General features: G+C 46.3%; 1 protein-coding gene across 1 annotated transcript in view; it reads right to left on the bottom strand.

Annotated features, from left to right (window-relative positions):
* Positions 1-10,538, bottom strand: part of AP1S3 (adaptor related protein complex 1 subunit sigma 3) — a 30,106-nt gene extending 19,568 nt beyond the window's left edge. The window contains exon 1 of the mRNA XM_081813499.1: positions 10,388-10,538. Within this exon, the coding sequence (XP_081669625.1) occupies positions 10,388-10,390 (3 nt within the window). The 5' untranslated portion in view covers positions 10,391-10,538. The remainder of the gene's footprint in view (positions 1-10,387) is intronic.
* Between the last annotated feature and the right edge of the window lie 5,114 nt (positions 10,539-15,652).

Here is a 15,652-nt window from a genome sequence, read left to right as displayed (position 1 = left end):
TGACCACATCTTCATTTTCAACATTCTTTGAAGAAAGCCACAGTTTAGGGTAGCATACAAGCTACTCTATGTATATGTCCCCCCGCATCCCCCGCCATGGGATCAGAAGCATTATCAGTTTTGTTTCCTTTATAGCTCTTCATAATCTCCAGGTATGGGTTTAGACCACAGTAGGTATTCGGTAATTTTGACCTAAAGCAAAATGATAATGCTGTGTTTCTTTTACACCTGACTGAGGCTAAAATTGCACTTACTACCGTGCCTAGACTCCGTAAACAAACAGAAGTGTGAGCAATGCAGTGACTCACTATCTAGTTACGTGCACTCTGTGTTGGTGCGGCCATCATTCCTTCCGGCCAGCTGCGGACATGAAAATTCCACCTGCTCGCTGCAGTGAGGACAAGCCCAAGTCCTCATCAAGAGCAACATGAGGACACACGGATCAACAACTGAGCATCAGGCCAGCCCTGTCTCCAATTCTGACACATTCAGAAAATAGTGTATATTAGCTTTGGAAAGGCAGAGGATTGTCCTGTGGCTCATCACAGACTGTGAGAGCCAGAAAGGACTTTTTAAGAGCATGCCTCAGGTCCGTGCTTGCCTCACGGGACAGCAAGAACAGGCCTGGGGAGGTAGGGGAATGGTGAAGGTCATAGCTATTGGTGATGACCCGGAGTCCCCTTATTTCCAGGGCAGCCATCCTTCCAAGTGTTATGCTCTTCTGTCTTTCTAGTGATGTCTGTCTTATGCTGCCATTAAAATGACCTTTCCTTCTCGAAACAGACATGAAAGTGGTAGAAGAGAGTTTGGGGACAGACATGCAGGGTAGGTGAGGGAAAGAACAGCAGATGGTGTTTTAGAGATACACCAGGGAACTAACCCACTCGGAGACAACACACACACACAGACAGACACACAGACTCTTAAATACACCTGCAATTTCAGTAACACTGCACCTTGGCTGCTAAGAACGCAACTCGTCTCCAAAACCAAGCAGTGGAGTGAAGGAATGAAGTGAGGCTGCTCCTGATTTTGGACAAGCCTCAAGCTACTTTTGATCCACTTCCCCAAATGCTTGCAGAGGGTATTAACATCTTTTTTACCTCTAAAATTAAAAAAAAAAAAGAAAAGAAAAAAAAAACTTTGTCCTTTTGAGCTATCTGGAAAATCCACTTGTGAGTTTTCATTCCCGGACGATACCGGATGAATCCTGTCCTAGTGGGGCTGATGGGAGAGAAAAGTTAGACAAGGGGGCATCAGTGAGAAACCAGGCTCTCCTCCAGGATTTGCATTTCCTTATAATTGCCTGTCTTTCCGGCCTGCTTATTAACCCCTGCCACTCACACGCACATCCAGCACACGCACAGTATGCTCTCTTCTGAAAAGCTAAAGGCAGGATCGCCCTGCCCTTCTGGACTCAGTCCCATGCCTCTCTCTCTCCCATGAGCCCCTCCCAAGTCCTGCTCCACGAATTCCTGCAGCAATTATATAATCTGAGCAAAATACTTTGGTGCTTAATTATCCACTCCCACACTCATCTAGATTTGCTATGCATGTGAGACATTTCTTCCCAACGACACAAGTTTCTTGTAATCAAGAAACAGATCTTACACTTGTGGGTGTTTCTTTTCTAATAACCCCCCCAGTTAAGAACTCAAAGAGTTCTTGTTTTAAGTGAGAGAAAAAAAAAAAAACCTGAAAAGTGATTCACATATTATTTTTTCATTTATCACTTCCTCTGGACAGTGTAATCAATTTGGAATGTACCAACAATACCTGTTAATCATTTAATTTTGGTCTTATAGTAAATACTCCTCTAATTAGGTTTTTCGCCTGGAGTCTTCTGAGAGGCAGACTGGCCTTCAGTTCTGTTTCAAATCATTTAAGGAGCAAAAAGATACTAGAAATAGAGAGTAGACATTCCAGGCAAATTTCACTATGACTTTGAAGTCAAATGAAACATTAATAACTTGGGACCCTATCCGTATTTCATAGTGATGCTTATTTGATCTTTCTTAATGTGAATTTTTTTGTGATCAGGAACAAACTTAGTCTGAGAGGCTATGCTTACTATGCTAACCTCAGCACCCTGCACGGTAATGACCACTTAAATGTTGATTAAGAACTTTCATTTTCTTCCTACTGCAGCCTACCCGGCACTCATTAAAAATCCGTCCCCAGGGCCTTTATACCTTGACAACGATGTGTATAGCCTGAACAAAATTTGTTAGGAGGCGGGAGATGGCACATCCATCATCCTCTTTCAAAGTTCAGATTCAGTCTGAGAGACGGATCTGCCTTGTTATACAATCAAGTCTCCCCTTCCCTCTTATTTTACCAAGACTGTTGATGTAGATTATCTGAATCCTTAAAGTATGGAAGTCACGAGGCCGAACAGGCTTTGAAAGGTAGTGCACCTAGAATTGAGGACTTGGCTTCTTGGTAAAGAAACTGAAAGTACCTGTCTAAGAAATACAAGAAAAATGTTCTAGACATACACTGGGTTTTGAATCACACTGGAAAAACACTGTGATCTCACAATAACCCTTACCTTCTCCCACCTCCCCCGTGTTTACAGTCTACGATATTTTGTTTCTTTAGTTCATTGGTTCAAATAAGTTTCCTAGGGGGAGAAAAAAAACAACTTATGAACCATTTTTAAACATTTCGTGAGTTTTTTTCCTGTTTCTTTTAAAAATAGCCTAGCTAAGGTTGATGGAATGCATTCTAGGTGCCAGGCCTCACGTGAAGGGCTTCAACTGGATTATCTTGTTCGATCTTCAGGTAAATTGAGGAAGTGGGCCCAGTGCAGAGGGATAAGCAAAGTGCTCAAGATCACAGAGCTTACATGCAGGGCCTGGGGCTGTCTCCCTCATCTCATTCTCTTCCTGGACACACTGCCCTGACATCTGACACTGGCCTCTGCAAGTGTCTCCAGCGGGGGAAAGCTGGGCAAAACGCCCTGTGTGTCACTTCCACAGGGAAGGAGTAACTTACACAACAGAGATGTGTCTTCCAACAGCATGTCCTGTCCCCCGATGAAGTTCTGACACTTCTCTGAAAACAACATTTTTTCCGAGTCTTTTCTAGTTTCACCTGCGTAATGAAAAGTTGATGTTTTTCTTTCTTTTTTTTTTTTTTTTTAAGGAAGGCAAGGGAAGTTGGGGGTGTGCAGCAGACACTGAAATTGGGGGCAGAACAGTTCAGTGATAATCAGAATCTGATGCCACATTCGAAGGGGCCTTCTGGACTTTTTCAGGGACATGACTTCTTAATCTCACTGGAATGCTTGGCTCTCTATTGAATGCAGAGAGGCCAACCCCAGGTGATCTGACAGCCATCTCTGTACATTAATGGTTTAGTCCTATAAAGAGACTAGAAGCATTCTACATTATTGGCAAAAGTTTTCAGAGTCACTGAAATGAGAAAGATGAATCACATTTTTGCCCCCTCGGCTATTCTCAATTCTCATATGAAAGCAAGGTACAAATAGGAATCTCAGAAGTCTGGCCAAGAGCCCAAGTTAGAGAAAGCCTCTGTGTGTGTGTGTGTGTGTGTGTGTGTGTATGTATTTTCAGGAACTTCTGTTTCCATCCCAATTCCAGACACATCCAACTTTAAGAAGTTAAAAAATGGGGGAAAACAAAACAGAGTTTTGCTGGAGAAGTAATATAAATGACAAATTTTAAAAAGTCGTTTTTCATATAATTTAGAAGATATAACATTCAAATAGAGGAAACCGAATGGCCTAATAGAACATACAATAAAAAGTAAAACTTAACCATGGCAGATGCTTAGAGCCCTTCCCAGAAAGAATCACTGTTTCTTGCATATCCTGCTAAAAGTTCCCAGTTTCTGTATGGGCATATCTGCCTTATTTTACACAAATGGGGAGCTAATGTACAGGATTTATGTTGACAAAAGATACCACACCCAGATTTTTAGGGCAAACCTGGGAGGGGCTGGGGAAGCCATGAGGTCTGGCACCCAAGGCTCCATGGGGACATGGACAAAGGCAATGCCTGGGAGAAGGATATGGATCCTGAACTCTCTGTCCAGCCAGAACTGGTTCAGGAAGTGACCAAGGGCCAGCTGAGTCAGCTGGATGAAGGGACCCACTTCCTCAGGCCACAAAGGGTTGAAATGGCAGGGCCTGAAGTAGGCACCAAGGCCAGGACTGCTCCCAATTCCACATGCCCCGACTAGTCCCCACATCACCCGCCTCAGAAATGTCTGCAAATTCCATGAAGTAAAAATGAGATGATGATTTACCAATGCTCTATAATATCTTCTTCTGTGTAATTGATACAGAATATTTAGAAAGTTTAGAGAACTCCCCACCAAGAACATGGGCTCCGGGACAGTATGAGCTTCTGATTTATTAAACACAACCTCTGGGGCCTAGACCCAGGGATAGTTTCCATGAACATAGGGTCCTTACCTGGAGCCTTGAGTTCAGAAGGATCCTACACCTGGTTTAATGCTCTGCAGTCATCTGGAAATTCTCAATAATTTTTTAACAAGGGACCCTACATTTTCATTTTGGGTGCCACAAATTATATAGCCAGTCCTACCTAGAGCACTGTGTCCAATTCATTTGTCAAATACAGTGAATTAATGGAAGTTACCTTAGAACACAGGTCAACAAACCACAGCCTACAGCCCAGTTCTGGCCCTCCACCTGTTTTTATAAATAAAGTTTTATTGAAACATAGCCACACTCGGGGCGCCTGGGTGGCTCAGTTGGTTAAGCGACTGCCTTCGGCTCAGGTCATGATCCCGGAGTCCTGGGATCGAGTCCCGCGTTGGGCTCCCTGCTCAGCAGGGAGTCTGCTTCTCCCTCTGACCCTCCCCCCTCTCATGTACTCTCTCTCTCTCTCATTCTCGCTCTCTCAAATAAATAAATAAATCTTTAAAAAAAAAAAAAAACATAGGCACACTCATTTGCATCTTGTCCATGACTGCTTTCATTCTATAATAGAAAAGTTAAATGACAATACCAGAGACTATAGGACCAACAAAGCCTAAAATACTTCCAACCCAACCCTTTACAGAAAAATTTTTCTTACCCCTGCCCTAGAATACCAGCTCAACATTTTTGTGAGATGTAGTATGCTAATCTTAAGCAGCCAGCCATAAACAAGCTATTTCTTAGGTTTTTATCTTTAAAGTGTATGAATTTTGCATCTTGGACCCAAGTGCATTCGTGTTTCGGTGTAGAGAAGTTTTTTAATCTAAGATGATCTGTATATGTCACGTTTATCCCTTGCTGTCCCTTCTCCATAAGAATGAGTAGAAGCGGGATGCCTGGGTGGCTCAGTCGGTTAAGTGTCTGCCTTCGGCTCAGGACATGATCCCAGGGTCCTGGGATCCAGTCCCGCATCAGGTTCCCTGCTCAGCAGGGAGCCTGCTTCTCCCTCTCCCTGCTGCTCCCCCTGCTGTGCTCTCGCTCTCTCTCTGTCTGACAAATAAATAAATAAAATCTTAAAAAAAAAAAAAAGAATGAGTAGAAGCATGGCAGCTTGCAAGCAATGGCCTCAGTTTCCCCTCTTTAATGACCCAGTGTGGAAAGAAGGTTCCTGTAGTATTTAAGTATCCACTGAACCCTACCACACACCCACCATTTCTTACCAGCCCTGAAATCCTGCTAGAAAAGATCCATCAAGGACATTAAATTATGGAATCCTGAATGCCCTTCCTCTTGACCGGACGTGCATTAGGTCTATGTCCCATCACACTGAGAGACTAATGAACGCTTGTATTCTTTTCCCCCAGGCACTTTTCAGAAACTCGTTAGAGAAAGCCATTTCAGATCTGAGTTCTCAGACCTGGGACTCTGTCAGAGATTTTTCAAAGGCCAGCTTCCTCATAATATGTCATAATACGTCAATGGCATTTCATTTCTTTCTTTTTTTTTTTTTTAAAGGTTTTATTTATTTATTTGACAGAGCGAGAGACAGAGAGAGTGGAAACACAAGAGAGCGGGAACACAAGCAGGAGGAGTGGGAGAGGGAGAAGCAGGCTTCCCACCGAGCAGGGAGCCCGATTCGAGGTTCGATCCCAGGACACCGGGATCATGACCTGAGCTGAAGGCAGACGCTTAACCGACTGAGCCACCCAGGTGCCCCCCCCTTTTTAAAGATTTTATTTATTTATTTGACAGAGGGAGGCAGCGAGCATTTCATTTCTAATGTAAATAATTTGCAGCACTCCTTTATCATAGTTAAAAATCACAATTTATCCTATCAGGAGCCACATAATGAGCACATTTTCTCCAGCTGGTCAGGATGCTGGTGAGACAGGTCAGTGCAGCCCTGAAAGAATTCAAGGGGCTTTGCCTTTGGTTTCTGTGTGCAGCCTCTCACATCACAGGATCTGGGGGATCCGGGTGGTCAAAAGGGAGTTTTTCCTGGGTAAATGGCTAGGATACTTTGGGGAAAACAAAGAATTCCATCAGAGGAGAACAAGATATGCCAGAAAGGAGACTTTCTGAGAGGTAAGTAAGGGTCCCAGGAAAGAAGTTACCCCAGTGAAGTCTCAGACCACTGGGAGAACTTCTGGCCATTGTAACAACAAAATAATATTGAAGGAATGAGTCATGGAGATATCCAAAAATGCTTATCTCTGGGGACTCTTCAAGGAGTTTTCTTTGTTTGTGTTGGGGGGTGGAGTGGGGAGGAGGGTTAGCTTTATCCGTTCTGTCTCAGCCGATAATCAAATCATTCATGGGACCCAAAAGGACACACACTGAAAATGCCCTGTGGCAAATACACAATCTGCTGACCACTTCCTTCCAATGCTGTTGGTAAAAGGCCATATAAAAATTGAAAGCTGTTGATGGCATTTGCCACAGAAGCCAGTTATGGGAACTCAGAAGTAACAATCCCGGAGAGGGGTAAATACAAGTCTCACCGGTGTTGTTGGGAGACCTTGGGGAAGGGCTGTTGTGGTTTACCCTCTGGAGACAACTGAACACCACAGAGGGACATTTCCCTCCCCTATTCCCAACCCCCTCTACTCCACACTCACTGCTGGCCAGCAACCCAAACCAGGCCTCAGAGCAGGAAAGTGCTCATCACTGTAAGAAACTACTAAACCCTCGAACTAGAACTTCAACTGCCAAAATAATGACACGGTTATTACAATTCACTCAAGCCTGGGACAATTAAATTGATATACTGGGTGGGGAGAGGGGGAGCATAGCAGGATCTCCAGGTTCTTGTTAGAGTTCTCCCCGCCTCACCCTCTGCAACTCCTCTTCACCCCTCCTGTTTCCACGTAATTCAGTAAGATGAGGATGACCATGGGCAACTTTGAATTACTTGATTTAGGAGAAGGGTGCACTCATACTGTTTCAAACTAACATCAATTCTCATAAAGAAACGGCTTCACAGTTCAGCTTGGGCAGGTCTCTCTCTCTAAAGGAAGATTTAAAATTACACCAAAGAATCCGTGATTTGGATTTTTTTTTGTGTGTGTGTAAGTCTATCTCACTTTAGATAAAGAGCATACGTTATAAGACTTGGATCTGCAGCACAAGAAGATGATGATTCATATTTCAAAAAACTGGTCACTATTTGAGTTTCTTTCAATGGGTAATTCCTCTATTTTGTTGACAATGTGGTTTTAAAAGTCACTTTAACTTTTCAGAAGTATGCGGACTACATAAAGCAAAGTCGACTTGCATTTTTACCAAAGGTGTCCCCAAAGCTTTTCAAACGTCACCCTCTAAATCCCCACTGCTATTTTCTTACAGGAAAACAGAATAAAGAAATAAAAGAAAAATCCTCCTTCTTCCATCAACATTGTCAACCATTCAGTAGTAAATTCTTCCCACTAAGATGTTTAAGTACACTGGGCTCAGAAATCACGGGAATCCCTGAAACACAATAACCCCACATTGTTTTCCATGGCAGAGGTTTCAAAAACAAAGACAGGGTGCACAAGTACAAAGTTGATTCAAACGAGATAATCCAGATACAAACACAGTCCCAAGAGTCAGGAGGTATAAAGTCTCTGTGCTAGAAATCTGGACCACTGGCACAAGGGAATGAAGAACCATTTCCTGTGGGGAGGTAGCAGGTGGGATGCTGTAAGCATCTTCCAGTTTCCTAGAGTAAGAGTTGGCAAAAGTCAGGAACAGAGCAAGAGAAAGAGAAAGACGGGGAGTCACCAAGTTGCCCTCCCAAAAAGCCAAAGCTGCTGGGCAACAGGGAGGGTCACCTCACGGCAGGAAGACCAGATGAGATGCCACAGTCCCTGAGCTCTTACAGTGGGCAAAGCTGCTCTAAATGCATTCACTTGCATTAACTCACAGAGTTAATGACTCCTGTGTCTGACTCCTTTACACTCTTAAAAATAGATAACGCCCAAGACCTTTTATTTATGTAGGTTGCTTCCCTTGGTAGGTACTGTAATATACATTTCAATGGGAAAAAAATTTTAGATATTTACTAATTCATTTTTTAAGTAGTTTCACACACTAACAGAAATAACTTTCTTATCATCAGTCACAATATTTTCCAAAGAAAAAAAAATTCATGAGAAGAGTGGCACAGTTTTACAGTTTTTCAAATCTCCCTCATGTCTGGCTCAATAGAAGGCAGCTGGACTCCCTGAGCTGCTTCTGCATTCAAACTGTCACGCTATCCCAGGGCATGTTAGTCTCAAGCAAACGCCACATAGAGTTGCGTAGGAATGAATGTTAAAAAGACAAATAATATCATAGTGCTATTACGAACTATTATGAAAATACTTGGGTCTCATGGACCTCTGAAAAGTTTCAGGGACTCCTTAGGGTCCCCAGACAGCACTTGGAGAACCCCTTCTTATTATCCCCATTTCACAAATCAGCAAACCAGCACAGAGAGGCCAAGAGGACTGTCCAAGAACACACTGCTGAAACAAGTCAGAGCAGGTAAAAGGCAAAGAGCATAATACTTACCTTCATCTGGTTGCTGCAAGGATTGCCTGAGACAGTGAATGGGAAGGGTTGAGCATCCCGCACGGCCTATCAGAAGTGCTCAATAATAACATGAACATTTCTGTTGGGCAAGGCCTGGTGGAAAAGCTAGGGAAACTTCACACATTTCTGTTTACCTGATTATATGACACCAGCAAGGAAAAAGAAAACTCCACAGCGAGCACTGTCTAGAGCAAGGATCCTGCCCCAGCTGTCGGGATGGAAGCAGCATTTTGCTACTCAGCAATTCCAGGGCCTTATTCCACCCTCCATTAGGCAAATGATAACAGCGATCTAGGCACACTGTCACCGCGTTCCTTGGGAAACTTGAGCAAGCCCACAGAGCTGCTCCATTATTTACAGCCTCCTTTTTGCATCGTGCTGTACTTACAAGGAACCCTCAACAAACAACCAGGGCACCTCTAGCCTGTGCAACCAAACCTCCTCCGGGGACCAGCATCTGTGGCTTTCCTGTCCAGGGGCTCAGCACCCCACTGCAGTCCTTGTCCACCAACTTTCTGAAGCCACAGGCCCTCTGCTCCTGCTTGAGGTGGGCGCTCAAGCCCTCAGAGTGCAGGTCACTTCTGTTCCTGCTTATATTTGGGAAGTGAGCTCACCTGGGCAAGGGGGACCCCACACTCTCAAAACACTAGCCCCCCGACCGAAGGCACTGGAAGAGGCCCCGGAAGCTACAGTTTTCACCCAAGTGCATGCCAGGATCTCTCTCACCTGGGGCACAGAAACTCGTCTCCTTGCTTCTACGTTGACACCCCTCCTCACACACACCCCAGTCCACTCTCCACCAACAGCCAGAGGCCTTTTTTTCAGTGTAGGAGGAATAAGGTCTGTTATATTGCGAAAAACGCTCCCAAGGCTCAACTCCGTTGGAATAAGACCCCAACTCCTTCCAGGACCTGCCTCAACTGGCTCTGATCTCTGTGTATCAACTCTACCAGCAAGAGTGTCTTCTCTTGGGCCTTTGCTCTGTCCGCGCCCACACCGGGCAGCGCCCCTTCAGGACCTCCAACAGCTCAGATGTCGCCTCCCCAAAGAGGCCTTCGCGGAGACTTCACTCGCGCAGGTAACCCTTATTTTCCAGGTAGACGACACGTCTCCCTCCGTCCACAGCCTCGTCCGAGAATGTAAGCCCCCCCCCCCCCCGCCAGCACAGGTCCACCGGGACCCCGCGACACCCGGAGCCTGGCCCCCTGCCCGGCACAGGCGACGCGCTCAGCGAACGAGCGAATGAATGAAGGAGCGACGCCCGTGGCCGCGGGAGTCCCTGACCGGCGTCCCCGGTGGCCCGCGCGTCCGCCCCGTCCGGCGGCGCGACCGGAGGCGCGCGCGGACCGGGACTTGGCGGCGGCTCCCCACCCCCGGCCGCCGCAGGTGCCTCCCGCCGGCGCGCGCTCCCGGGTCACTCACCATGGTGGCCGGGCCTCCGCCGCCCCCGCCCGCCGACTAGCGAGCGGCGAGTGGCGAGCGCGGGGGTCACGAGGGCGCGAGGCGAGCGCAGGAGCCCGCGCGGCTGACAGGTGAGGTGCCCGCCTCAGACCATGGCTGCTTCCCACAATGCTCTCGAACTGAAAGTTTGCAGACTCCTCCCCGCGCTCCTCCCCTCTCCCTCCTACCCCTCTCCCTCCGGCTCCTTTCCCTCCTCCCCTGCTTTTTCCCTCCCCTCCCTCCTCCATTTCCTCCTCTCCCTCCTCCATCTTCTCCTCTGCCTCCTCCACCTCGTCCTCTCCCCCGCACCCCCCGCCCCGCGCCGCAGCTCTCCCAGCCCAGCGCCCCGCGGGCGGCAGCAGGTGCACTTGCACCTGCCCGCGCCTCTGCACCCCCGGGCACTAGGAAGCGCTGAGCAGGGAGCCCTGAGGGGGCTGCTTTCCGGATTCTGTACGGGGAACGTGTCATTCATTTATTTGAGAAACGTGTTCCGCCCTGGCACTTGGGAATACGCTTAGGGGAAGTGGCAAGAGGTGGGCTCGTCCTAAACCGCCAAGGGCAGAAGCGGTTGGCAGATGCAGAACTAGAAGCAATTAGATTTCTTTTTTTCTTTTTATCTTTTAATCCTGCAAACCAAGGACATAGATCGTTTTCTACAGGCGCGGTTTTAAGTCTCTCCTAAGACTTTGTGGCGTCCAGTCTCCAGTCTCTCTCCTCCACTTGATTTTTCTTAAGTCTAGAGTTTTTACCTGGGGCGGCAGAAGTCTCCAGACCCCCAGGTGGTAAGCAGAGTTTTGAGTGTATACATAGGTTCTTTTGGGAGAGTCCATTGGTTTCATCACATACCTAAAGAGATCCGTGTGGAAAGGTTAAAAGGCTTTGCCTGGGGGGTCCCTGGAAGCCAAAATTGGTGGAAGTCCTTCCTAGGATTTACTGTGTAATTTCCATGGGGTGTGGGCCAGCCGAGGTGTTGGGAAACAAGGGATACTCCGTCCATCCATGCATCGCTGCCGCATTTATCAGTGCTCACTCTGTGCCAAGTCCTACAGAAGGAGATGGGGGTCCAGCTGGGAACAAACAAGCTGCCTTTCTTCTGAAGCTTACAGGCTCTTGTGGGACAACAAATAATAAACAGGTAAATAAATAATAATAATTTGAAATATAAAGTAAGATGAGTGTTAAAAAAAATTATAAGGAGGGTAAGTGCAGGTGGCTGGGATGGGCTCAGGGAAAGCCACATTCATTGAGCTGGGGGCGGGGGGGGGGGCGGGCAGGGCCGGGACATAAGACCCGGAGGTGAGAAACCAGTGCTCAGAAGGAAAAGAGAGTTGTCATTTTCAAAAGACCCTAAAGCAGGCCTCTGTGTCTGGACATAAGCGATAGGAGGCCAGAGTGGTGGCCAGAGTCGGAAGGCACTGGGTCTTCCCTACATTATGGCATCATGTGCACTTATAGCCCCCAAGACAGCCTCAAAGTCCTCAAAAAGTTCACCTCCGTGTTGCCACACACCTCCTGTTGGCTTCCGCCCCAGTGTTGCGGCATCTCCCAGAGGGCTCTGGAAGAGGATACTTAACAGTTACACCCCAGGCAATGGGGTGAGTCTGCCTCTTGACAGATGATCCACAATTTACTGTGAAGTTATGAGAGCTGCTTTCTAAACTTCTAATTGTCACCCCATGGTGCGTTTTCTCCCTATCTTTGGCCTTTCAACTTTACCCAGTTCTACTCTAACCTTTGTGTGTCTTTTTCTTTCTAACTTCAGGACAAGACCGAGCCCTGCCCCACCTGCCTTGCTGAGCCTATGAAAAGCATCCAGAGCCCTCTGCTTTAAGGGTTTTATTGCTAATGCAAAGAGCTGGGGAACTAAAGGTGTGCTTGAAAACTAAGGAAATCTCGGGCGCCTGGGTGGCTCAGTTGGTTGAGCGACTGCCTTCGGCTCAGGTCATGATCCTGGAGTCCCAGGATCGAGTCCCGCATCGGGCTCCCTGCTCGGCGGGGAGTCTGCTTCTCCCTCTGACCCTCCCCCCTCTCATATGCTCTCTCTCTCATTCTCTCTGTCTCAAATAAGTAAATAAAAAATAAAATCTTTAAAAAAAAAAAAAAAGAAAACTAAGGAAATCTCAGTGCTCTTGCCATAATGGTTCCGTAAAAGATTAAAGCAGGAAAAATTCCCTTACAGGGTGGCCCATGTTAGGGAACGTTTGAATAGAAAATGAGGAGAGTTTAACTTAAAAACTATTAGTATCCTTTGCCTTCCCTCACAGCCTTGCTGAGATGGGCAGTGGAAGTTCTCCTGGGCTTCTGCCCCCGAATGTTCTTCCCTCCAGATTCTCCCATTGCACCCAGATGCCCCCACCCTCCCCAGGGCTAGACGCTTCACAGAGCTTAGCTTATCTGGCTGTAGAGACAGCCTGTAGAGAGGGGGCTGCTGTGCCCGTCGTCCAGACGGAGCCTGAGACTCAGAGGAAGTGAGGCCAAAGCAGGCTATAAGACAGCGAGTAAGACAGCTAATAAGAGGCAGAGCATGTCTGGTGTCACGGCCCCATGGCTCAAGCTGTTTCCCCCTGAAGCCTCACACGGGGACAGACCCACTCAGTTCACGACAGTGGGTGGTGAGCAATGTTTATTCAGAATGCCCACGTGTCTCAGAGGAGTAACTTGCATTTTGTGTCTTCACTCCCCTCTCCCATCTTTGCTCCCTTTCGAACTCCTCAGCAGGTCTACCAACAATGAGGCTGACCCCAAGGGGGGCACCCAGAAGCCCTGTAGCTTAAGATGTTCCCCTGTAAAAAGGGGCTCCCTGGTCCAATCCCGAGGGGGTCTTTAGATTCAGAATCTGCTGGCCTAGGCAGAGCCCAGGGAGCACAGTGCGCTGTGTGTTTCAGATGAGGTGGTGAGTTGGTGCACAGCGATTCTGTGTGTGTACATTTACTCACCACACAATGCCGGTAATTGATCAACTCAAGGCATGAATTTCGCTCCAGAACCACAAGGTAACAGAAGATAGAGAGAATGCGGTGAAAGCCACCACCAACCATGGAGGTGGGGGAGGAGGAGAAATTAGGGACCTGATAATAAAGTAAAACTATGATAATCCATAAACCAAAATGCTGCCTTTCTAGAGATTGAGAGAGGTCAAGCTACAAGTTTTAAAAATAAAAGAAGCAAAAGAGAGGCCCATTTCAAAGCCTTCTTACGTAACGCCTCCACAGCAGCACACATCCTTGATTGAAACCTGGCCCTCCTGTTCCCCAGTGCCCTCCGGTTAACCTTTTAAGTAATCAGCATCTCCAGTAATCCCTTCTGCGGTGCACAGGAATTCATCTTGTCATGGGGAAACTTTTGGCTTAAGGCTGTACACTCTTTAGAAAATCCCTTTTCTTGTCAAACAGGACATTTTTATTCCAAGTGGAAGAACCTTATCCATTATATTTCTAAGGCATATTTTCAGAAAAATTTTCAGTCAAAAATCATACAGGTTCATTGTAGATTAGGAAAATCAAGAAAAGTGTTGTTTTAAAATCCCATTCTTGGGGCGCCTGGGTGGCTCAGTCGTTAAGCATCTGCCTTCAGCTCAGGTCATGATCTCAGGGTCCTGGAATTGAGCCCCGCATTGGGCTCCCTGCTCAGCGGGGAAGACTGCTTCTCCCTCTTCTGCTCCCCCTGCTTGTGTTCCCTCTCTCGCTGTCTCTCTCTCTCTGTCAAAATAAATAAATAAAATCTTAAAAAAAAAAAGATAAAAAAATAAAATAAAATCCCATTCTTAATTCTACCATCAAGAAATAACCACTGTTATATTTGGTGTAGTTCCTTTCAAATTTGCAATCTATAGAGAGAGAGGAGGGGAGAGAGATAGTTTTTAAAATAAAAATTGGAATTTTATTATATGTACTGTCTTATAGTCTGCTGTGGGTTTTTTGTTTTTTGTTTTTAGTAACATAGTTATTGAACAAATGTTAATTGAGCACTTGCTGTGTGCCAAGAACTATGCTGGCTACCAGGCATAGAACAGTGAAAAGAGACACGGTCCCTCTCAAAGTAAGTGCAGAGGGTCATGGGAAAGACAAATACTAAATAAACAGTGGCATACATAAACATACAGTTTATCACAAATGCTATGAAAGGGAAGGATAAGGTGCTATGCAATCATGTAGTAAAAAAAATCCCGGTGGGACATATATTGTTTACCTCTTCAGGATCTATTCCTCCTGCTTCCTGCACTCCCAGGTTAGCTTTGGGACCCGACCCACACGTGAACTCTTAGTCTTAGGGGTGGCACCTGACCTAGTCCTAGTCAGTCAGAGCATTCATTGTCACAGTGACAATGACTGGTTTTAAAATAGGCAAATACCTGGAGTCAAGTAACCCAAGTTAATTGGACTGAATTCTGGGACACTGTTTGGAATCCTCTTGGAGAAATCTATCCCCTCTTCCTACTGGGTTTGAAGGTGAATGAGGTAGCTGGAACTGCTGCAGCCATCTTAACACCATGAAGGTTGAGCTTTGCCGTGGAAGCAAGGCCAAGGAAATGGGGCCTAGATGTGGAGAGAGAATCAGGTCCGGTGACTTTTTCTGTCCTGAATCGAGCCTGAGCTAACCTTGGGTTTTGCGGCTATCTGAACTAGTTTGAATTGTCACAGTTTGGGGTAATTAAGATGATTGGGGATGTAAAGGTTTTCCTGAGGAGAGGAGGTGTAAGGTGAGATCTGAGGACTGAATCAGAGTAAAGCTGGCTTGGACCAGGAGGGAGGTGAGGAGCACAACTGAAGCAGAGGGAATAGCACGCAAGCTGGAGAATACTGGAACAAGAAAGCTTGAGTGTGGGGAGGGGCAGATCACGTAGAGCCTTGGGAGTCACTTTAGGGGTTCGGAATATGAGACCAAGAAATGAGAAACCACTGAAGGCTTACAAGCAGAGAATTGTCCAGATTATGTTTTAAGGATGTTTATGAATAATCCCATTTGCTGCAGTGTGGAGAACCGCACTGAAGGCAGACGAGAGAGGACATAGGGAGACTTACTTGAGAGCCTTTGCAATATTTCAAGTGAGAGATGATATTGTGACTTCGACCAGGAGGGTTATAATGGATTTTTTACTTCATATTATTTTGTGAGAATTTCTCAACATCAATTTCTAATTTAAAAAAAAAATGATACTTAGAGGACATAGAAATAGCCCATTCTTGGGCTAGTCATATTCTATTTCCTTATAACTGATACATAATGAAATTCTTGGAATCTAAGTCC

The sequence above is a fragment of the Leptonychotes weddellii genome, chromosome 3 (assembly GCF_054177405.1).
Source record: "Leptonychotes weddellii isolate Sample4059 chromosome 3, ASM5417740v2, whole genome shotgun sequence".
In the NCBI taxonomy this organism is placed as follows: domain Eukaryota; kingdom Metazoa; phylum Chordata; class Mammalia; order Carnivora; family Phocidae; genus Leptonychotes; species Leptonychotes weddellii.
Note: the sequence above shows the minus strand (reverse complement) of the source record. Positions and strands in the feature narration are given on the sequence as shown.